This window comes from Lampris incognitus, chromosome 17, assembly GCF_029633865.1.
Source record: "Lampris incognitus isolate fLamInc1 chromosome 17, fLamInc1.hap2, whole genome shotgun sequence".
Lineage (NCBI taxonomy): Eukaryota > Metazoa > Chordata > Actinopteri > Lampriformes > Lampridae > Lampris > Lampris incognitus.
The window spans coordinates 21,210,384-21,219,648 of record NC_079227.1 but is presented as its reverse complement, the minus strand read 5'-3'; the positions used below and the strand labels follow the sequence as shown (position 1 = coordinate 21,219,648).

At 40.9% G+C, this 9,265-nt stretch overlaps 1 protein-coding gene across 1 annotated transcript; it reads right to left on the bottom strand.

Moving 5' to 3' along the window:
* Nucleotides 1-273: 273 nt before the first annotated feature.
* cdk5rap3 (CDK5 regulatory subunit associated protein 3) lies at nucleotides 274-8,093 on the bottom strand. The gene is made up of 14 exons (XM_056297427.1): nucleotides 7,996-8,093; nucleotides 7,583-7,628; nucleotides 7,241-7,372; nucleotides 6,434-6,534; nucleotides 6,235-6,283; nucleotides 5,502-5,680; nucleotides 5,218-5,354; nucleotides 4,268-4,412; nucleotides 3,900-4,007; nucleotides 3,645-3,720; nucleotides 3,441-3,529; nucleotides 2,032-2,237; nucleotides 1,259-1,430; nucleotides 274-761 (listed from the first exon to the last, which is right to left on the bottom strand). The coding sequence occupies exons 1-14, from the start codon at nucleotides 8,059-8,061 to the stop codon at nucleotides 696-698; spliced, it is 1,572 nt and encodes a 523-aa protein (XP_056153402.1). The 5' UTR covers nucleotides 8,062-8,093; the 3' UTR covers nucleotides 274-695.
* Nucleotides 8,094-9,265: the final 1,172 nt, after the last annotated feature.

Sequence of the window (9,265 nt, the reverse complement as noted above, 5' to 3'; positions counted from 1 at the left end):
TCCCCATTGAATGGCCCACCATGACTTGCAAAAATGCTAGCTGGCTAGCCTAGCCTAGCAGCATCGTTTCGTACGAAGACACGCTTGCACACAGAGCATGCGTAGAACATTCTAGTGGCGAGCCTCAATCACCCAATAGAAAAAAAATAATCACGGATTGCACATGAAATGTTAGTGATTTTATTTTATTTTTTTAATTTTGTGTAAGTTTTGATTCAAAGAAATCAAAAATTACTTAATAAGTGAACCGCGCACACTTTTATTGTTTGATAACGCTCCAAAAATCAGCTGACACCCCCCCCCCTCAACACATAACACTTTTTTCTTTTTTTTCTTTAGGAGTTCCCCCAGCACACCCACCCTAGCACGGGGTAGACAGCGGAAAAGCAAGACTATGCTGGTCACTTTGAAAACGTTACCAAAATCAGTTACTGCCCTATCCTGTTTTTGGAAGTGATTACTGAATATTTCAAAGAGCACCATGTCCTAATAGTTACATCAGCAATGCTCGACAATTGAAAAGAAAAAAATCAGCGCGTTAGAAAAAAAAATGTTTACGTCTTACTGGTGCTGGCTCAGAAAACAAAGGAGAACACATGTGCACTTTTTATTAAATTAAACATTTATTATGAGCAAGATAGTGGGGCAGATGGTGGCAAAATACTGGTGAATGTCTGTCTTTTTAAGACACTATACTACACGTTAACCCCCATTAGGTTGACAGGTCTGTTGTTGTATCGCTTTGAAATGTCCGCTTCAATCTGGAAAACAAATGACAATGTGCTGATCAATGGAAGGGATGTTATACATTTTAAGCCATACTTATAATCAGTTATAATACTGGTTTCCTTCAGGGAAGATTCTGAAAAGAGTAGTGTGTTATAATACACACTGATTTAAAAAATTTTTTTTTACATCAACAAGGATTAAATCTATTAATTTTCTTTTTATTATAGAAAGAAGTGTATGTCTGGCAATATTTTACCGATCAGTACAACATTCATGCTACTTAGTGCTAGATATAATGCTGGAAATCTAATGGCATTTTTTTTAGGTTTCCATATTTTAATATAATCTACTATTCAAGTTTACTGAATTAAGTTGACTTCGATCAATTGCAAGGCTAATCAAGCAGGATTTGAAGTTTTCCATTTTAGCCCAGAAAGCTGATTAACTACCATGGCACCACTGCACCAGCCTAGACAGAAAAAAAGCAGTCCACATAAGAACGAATTAAGTATAAATATAATCTCCTTACCAGTTTCTGGAGTTCCCGGGTGCGTCCCACCAGCAGGTCAATACGAGGCTCCAGTTTGGCCTGCTCCTCGAGAGCTTCCTGCATCTTTTCAGCCATGTTGGCCCGTTTCAGCACCAGAATGTCTGCTTGCTTTAATTTCTGTCTCAGCACCTCTGACACACGCTCAACGTACCTAGGTACACACACACACACACACACACACATAACAAAATACTTTTTTCAAAGGCACTTATTCTTATTTCTTGAAGGTTTTTTTTTTTACGTTTACATCTTTTGAGCTGAAAACATGTTGGTATGGGCCTCAGACGGTACAAGTGATTGTTAATTCAATAAACAACGAGACACATCACATAGCTGCTTTGAAAGGAGAAAATCTTCGGTTTTTTATATGTCCTTGTGCCGACATTAGCCACCAAAACTCTCTGGGTAGACTTGTGAGAAGCTGAGGTGAAGTGTCATTAGATTGGACCCACAACAATTCTGTGAGTTTTGTGGATATTGGGCTATACAAATAAAACTGACTTGACTTGATCCAATATGAAAAAACAGCTGTGATGGACCACTAGCTCTCAATACCAGTACCAGATACCTTTAATCTGACATCCACACCTGAGTTCTATGTTGGTATTTATAGCACAGAGAAGTATGTCGTGTGGGTAATTTTCACTGGGATAATTTATTTTCATATTAAGCATTTTATAGATAAATACACACAAAGCATCACCAGTGCATGGCGCCTAAAATTCACCAGCAGAGTGGACAGGACAACATACCGCGGTGAGGCCTGGATCATAAAGAGATGCTGCATCCGCAGAGAGGTAAGCCGCACCAGAAGGTTGCACACTTCTGCGAGCATCACCTGGATATGTTCACGGGTTTGGCTTTGGATGACAGAGGGGGCCAGCTGAAACTGACTCATTGCCACGACATCTCCCTCTTCTTGCATCTCACTCAGCCGCTGTGTCAAGAATACCTCCAGCTGTTGAAACACACAAAACCACAGTTGCTGTCTATGTTGGGATCTATTGACAATCCCAGCAATTAGTTTTAGCAATCTCCAAAAAGTATTATGTAAATTAAACAAGACAGAAATCACAGCATCCATTTGTCCTCACACACTTGCAATGGTGTTCCCACCGTCACAACCCCGTTGAAAAAAAAGAAAGAAAAAAAAGTGGACTCAAAGACAACCTTTGTCTAATGGCCACTATGTCAATGAATGACTTTACTCTTCACCCATATCTGTTATTGTTCAGGAGCAGACCTAGGTGGAATAATATTTGCAGATAACTGTAACAAATCATTTTAGCTTACTTGGAATACAAGTGGGGATTGCCATATGTGCTGATATAATGGGTGCTTGAACACTTTAATAATCACAGGGACAGATTTGAAAGTCCATTTAGCCCATCTTTTCTGACTGACAGCTCACCTAACACTATCTGAATAACCCAGATAAGGTAAACCCCATTTAGATCTCTCTACTGACTCAAACATGTGCTTTGAATTTCTTACTACTACTATATCACCTAGGTCTGATAAACAACTTTTTGGATATCCATCCATTCATTATCCGAACCGCTTATCCTGCTCTCAGGGTTGCGGGGATGCTGGAGCCTATCCCAGCAGTCATTGAGCGGAAGGCGGGGAGACACCATAGACAGGCCATCATACAGGGCCGACATACACACACATTCATAGCAAGGGACAATTTAGTATGGCTGATTCACCTGACCTACATGTCTTTAGACTGTGTGAGGAAACCGGAGCACCCGGAGGAAACCCACACAGACAGAGGGAGAACATGCAAACTCCACACAGAGGACAACCCGGGACGACCCCCTCAGTTGGACTACCCCGGGGCTCGAACCCAGCACCTTCTTGCTGTGAGGCGATCACGCTAACCACTGCGCCACCGTGCCGCCAATTTTGGATATATACTGTTAAAATTCACACTCAGTTTACAACAGTTTAGGCTTGTTAAGAATCTGTATATGTTATTCTGTACAGTGCTATTTTCCCTCGTTTGCAATCAAAATTCTCAAAATACCAGCAAATTGTAATGTATTTACAGGATGTTGAGAAACAAATGTCAAAAAGGTGTAAAATGAGTAGAGAACACAATCTTACGAAAGTTATTTTACACTACAAGAGTACACGTATTATCACTGCTAATCTTTACCTCCATTAGCTCATCGATGAACTGACTGCGTGACTTGGAGTTCTCCAGTATCGTCAGGGCATCATCACCCCTAGCAATACCCTCAGGACCTAAGTGGGGACAATTATCTTTTGCAAACATGCATGCATTGTCTGGCAAGATATTTTAAGAGGGGGTTTGAGGAGTTTTGCGATCAACATAATACAAAAACAAAGGAGTACTTACAGCCTGTGCCCACATCTAGAACTTCAATTTCCAATGGAGCTGCGTCACCCCAATCAATACCATCTGCATCCACTTTCTGTCAAAGGAGAGGAAGAGAATGTCAACAGCTTAAATGTGATAACATTCCAACAACACCAGAGGGAGACTAGGTATTAAAAAACATTTTTATTATCATTATGAGAAATTCCCAATTCTTTACATTAGTTTAATAAAATGTATAATAAAAAGGTTCTTAAGTGCACTTGTGGGGTATACCTCGGAGCCAGGCTCAAGGCTGATGTCCCAGTCCACACCACCCTCAACGGTAATCCCCAAATTTACTTCCTGGGTTTCTGTTCCATTGCCTAAGTCTCCCCAGTCAATCTAACAGAGAATTTAAGATCACACATAGAAACAAAAGCTCAGTGAGGGAAACATCAGTAATGGATGTGAACTTTAGATGTAGCCTAACATCTATTAAGTATCTCAGAATAGGAAAGTTGATTTGGCATCAGTTTTCCTTTAGAGTGAAATAAATAAATAAATAAACAAACCTGCTTATTTAAAGAAAATCATTAAAACATAACTCCTGGTTTTAAAAAATGGTCCTGGTTTTTGGAGAGTCCTGTAAGAGACCAACCAACCGTGTCTTCTGTAACTGTATCAGGAGGTGCCTCCTCCATTACAGGCCTCTCGACAATTGTCGGCGCCTTGCCTTTCCTCCACTCGTAGAATGTCGTGTTACCTCTTTTCTGGATGAATGTCAGCATGGGAAGGACCGGCTCTGACCTGTGAACGTGTACATGGCAACTCTCTTATTTATAAAAAGTTAGTATTTAGCCACAGCAGAATACTGCTCCTGTGTTTTTATTGTAAAAGGAAAAAAAGCTTTTTCAGTTCGGTTCCAGTTTTTGAAACTCCAGCAAGAATGTATAGATACACTTTGAATGTGCACGGTTACCCTTTTCTCAATGTACTGCTTGAATAACAATCACTTCATCTAAGCTATAAGCAGAAAATATTTTATGACGCTGGGGTCACCTAAAAAGGTGAATAGACTGCCCACCCATTCATCTATTTTCTGAGCCGCTTATCCTGCTCTCAGGGTGGCGGGGATGCTGGAGCCTATCCCAGCAGTCATTGGGCAGCAGGTGGGGAGACACCCTGGACAGGCCGCCAGACTATCACACAGCGCCAACATACGCACACACACATCCACACACATTCATACCTAGGGACAATTTAGTATGGCCGATTCACCTGACCTACATGTCTTTGGACTGTGGGAGGAAATCGGAGCCCCCGGAGGAAACCCAAGCAGACACGGGGAGAACATGCAAACTCCACACAGGACGACCCCCAAGGTTGGACTACCCTGGGGCTCGAACCCAGGACCTTCGTACCGTGAGGCGATCACGCTAACCACTGTGCCACTGTGCTGCCCCGAATAGACTGCCCAAACATGTAGAAAAAAACAAAACAAACCCACAGACATATGGGGGGGATCTGCTTTTCTGAAAAGCTTACTATTTGGATATAACATGATGTTAACAATATACTTTTTTCAGTTGTTTTGAGTCAGTTAGACACTCACCACTCACAAACAAAGTTTGTGAAAGCTGTATAAAGTTGGATAAGCTCATCTAGCTTGGCAGCATCCTTTCCAACTTCTTCCAGAACTGTTGGTAAATCCTTGACCAGGGCCTGAAGTTCCCGTGCCACATTCTCTCCCTGGTAAGGAAAATAGTTAAGCAACACAATAGTAAATGACAGTGGTCAAAATGCTGGATAAGGATTATTTTATTTTATCTATCCCAGACTTTTTTTTCTTCTGAATATTTGTGTGTTTACACTCTCCTATGTCTATGTGTGACTTACTGTGATGCCGTACTGTTTGCAAGCAGAGTAGTAGCGTTCCCGCAGATCTGCGGCAGACCTCTGGCATTCCGCCTCCTTCCGGCTCAGCTCCTGCTGCAGCTGCTGGGCTTTGGCCACCTGCCTCCGTAGAGCTGGGCCTTCATAGCTCACATTGCGACTAAGCAGGCTGGCCACCTCCGCTGGGACACACAGTAGGTTCAAGATGTGGTTATTTGATCTCCATAGTCATTCCTGTGTACCAGCTCCCTGATTCACTTTAAACTCTATTTTTATTCTCATCATCATTAAGACTTGAACACACTGAATCCTATGTTAATTTTGATGATATGTAATCTCAACTATTCCACTCTGTTTAAACCTGTTATCCACAGAATAGAGAGAGAACGAGAGCATAATGAATGGTAAATGAACATGTTATTGAAGAGCCTAGTTTTGTCCAACATTTTTTTATGGTTGAAGATCATTACTGGGTGATTGTATATACACTGCCACAATCTAATGCAGTGGTTCTCAAATGCAATCTTCAGGACTCACAGTACTGCTCCAATTAGTTTATTACATTCAGCTTTGTGGCAGGTCTAAAATGTATCCAGTTAGACAGCTGGAATATCTGACAGCACAGAAACCCAGCAGTGGGTGGGAGTGGGGGTGGGGTGAGAACTGGGAACGGATAAATTCAATTTGGGTGCTGTGAAGAAATTTTTTTGGAATCCCTTCTTTATACCATACTTACCCAAGTAAGCATTATCTGCCTCATAGAGGGACACAATTTCCTGCCAATCCTGCAAGAACACAGCAAAGAAGACAACTCAAATCCATTTTTAAGTCCCAGAGATCTGTTGTTTTCTATCAGAGGAACATGAGCAAAAAAACCTGGATTATGATTCTGAACAACTCCACTACCATATGACTGACTGACAGACAGACCTCACCTTCATTCTCTGAGAAGAATATCTGCCAAAGATATTTTTCGACGACGCTTCAGTTCCCTTTAGTATCTCCACTATCCTCAAGCACTGGAAGTAGTGGATGTCTAGAAATGAAAATAAGAACGTGGTATAAACAAACAAACACAGTAGGACTTTCATGGGCATTCCCGCAATGTGGACATTTCCTGATACAGGGCTTGAAACCATTTGGTGCTGTAGGGCAGTCTCTCTAACCATTAGTTATACAACTCTACTTTCCCAAATATGTTCATGGACAGATATATTATCAAAATAGATCAGTGAAGCAAAAACAAACAGTAGATCCTTAGGCTTTATTGACTGCTAAGCAGTGCAGCTAAAGAGTGATTACACTCATGGAACAAACATTATCACTCAGGGCTAGGTTAAACACAACATCAACAGATTTAAATGCAACGCAGTCATTTACAAAGCAACACGAGAACTTAAATTTGAGACTCCTTGGAGGAGATAAAGGTTTGTTTTGATGTGCTGAAATGTTGAGATTTGTCAGGGACACTTAGCCTGGACAATAGCAATTTCAGAATCAAAGAATCCATAGGCCAGGTGCTTCTTTGCATTATCTACCAGCACAATGTTGGCCATCAGGAAGTCATCAGTTTGACTGAGCACTTACAGGTTGGTGTTCTAGGGACTCAGCAAGTTAAAGTGTGCAGTACCATGTGCCTATCAGACTTATCTGAATACTACTTTACCACTATTGTTGCTTCAGTAGGAATGTCATTAAGATGAAAAAACAAAAACAAAAAATAGAAAAATAGAGGGACCCACAGGAGCCGGAGAGAAGCTGCTTGATCTCCTCATTCTCTGGCATGTCCTGAATAGCAGCATTGATCTTCTCTCGGATTAACATTACAGCACTCTGCCATTTCAAATTGCAGTGTCGTCGATCCACCAGCCAGTCTGTAGACAAAGCATGCTTAACTGTTGTTACTCATTTTTGCATTAGACAATATGTTATTTGATGGAAGGAACATTTAATGTATGGGGAAGCAAGCGGTGGAGTACAACTGGCAGATATTGGGTAACAGTAATGGGGGGGGGGCAACATTAAACAATTGTGTCATACATGATATAATAATAAGTCTATTACACCCTTTAACCAAAACGTACCAACAAGTTTTCCGGTTTGTACGTCGATAGGAAGGTTTTGAAGATTCTGTTGAAATAATAAAACAAGTCATTGCGCAAATATCCTTTACATTTTTTCTAGCATTTTCAAGAATTGCACAGGGTCGAAAGCTGCAGGGCTTCCACTTGACAGAACCAGGCATCGCTTGAGAAAAGTTGCATAAAAACGATTTGTGAAACCAACACCGTATAACGGTGAACATCTAGCCGCAGAGAAAATTAAGTATTATATTTCTAACGTGTTGCCATTTCTTAATGGAGCAAAATAAAACCGTTCCTCACAACTAAGTTGACTTTTACAGTGTGCCAGCTAGCCACCAAGCTCCATGATAAGCATCACATTCCGGATTGAAATCGCAATCGAGTCAAAGGACGAGGCGTTGGAAACCCTTTACCTCCATTGTTTCTTTAGCAGTGAAACATGACCGCACTACCAACTCTTTACATGTGCGTTTTAGCATCCATGAAGCCCACCAGAGGAGAGTCGGGCTAATTCTCAGCAGCTTTCTTTTTTTTGTACAATATTTACACTATTTGACACGTTCGCAGAAGAAGAACCAATAAGAGGAGGTGATGTTGCGGTCGACTCATAAACAACCAATCATAGCGTAGAATACTGATATGTGTATTCTCATTGGTCAATTGCAGGTAGCTTTGAGTAATGGGGGAAAAAAATCAAACATCGATGAACTGATTTTTGAAGAATTTCATGCAAGTGCACACTTTCTAAATTAATCCTTAATTTGAAAACACAGGAGATTTTTGTACCTTCTTTCTGTTGCACATTGTCTTCAATTCTGATGTGACAGTAGCTCGCATTCCGTTAAATAATTTTAGGAATATTTTTCTGGTCACGGTATGGAAGGGTTATGAAAGTCAACGTTTAATAACTTCTGTTCTCTTACACAAGATCAGATTTGCACCAAGTAAGGTTAGGTCTCGGTAAGACGTGTATGTGTGTGTGTGTGTGTGTGTGTGTGCGCGCGCGCGCACGCTCTATGTAAGTGAGTCTATGTGTGCTCATAGCTGCAACCATTTGTAGTCCTCATAGAAGGGACCTCCTGTAATTTCCCATTATTATTACAAATCCCATTCTTGGCATTTTACCATGAACAGTAAATCTATTTTATGTGGCACAAGAAAAACAAAATCATTTTGGTTGCTTCACCTTTGTTTCACCAGACCAAACATTGAATTAAAGCCTTACACACAGTAAAATTTAAGTGGCACTGCTTCAGATCATTTGAATGTTACCCAAATTTGCAAATCAAGCATCTATTCGCTGTTTGCGATTCACCAACTCCATGCAAAACATCAGGGAGCACCTTCCTCATCCAGTCTCTTTCCTCTTCCCTTCTCTTCTCTTTCTTTTTTTTCTATTAATTTCATTTCGTTTTCTTTTCCTTTCTCCACTCTACTTGGCCCACCTCTCTCTTTCCTCCGTGTGCTTTCTCTCACGGTGCTAATGACATCAGAAAAGTCTGCAATTCTCATTCTTTGTTCGGGATTGCTAAAATTATGCCTAAGGTTTAATGCTGTGTAACATTGCTCAGAGACAGCTTTTTCCTCTTCTAAGTTCCCCCTTCACAAAAAAAAGGGAGCGGCTACAAGGAGAGACTGATAAAAGAGCATCGGTTTACAATTTGGAAAGTTGCTCATATCTCA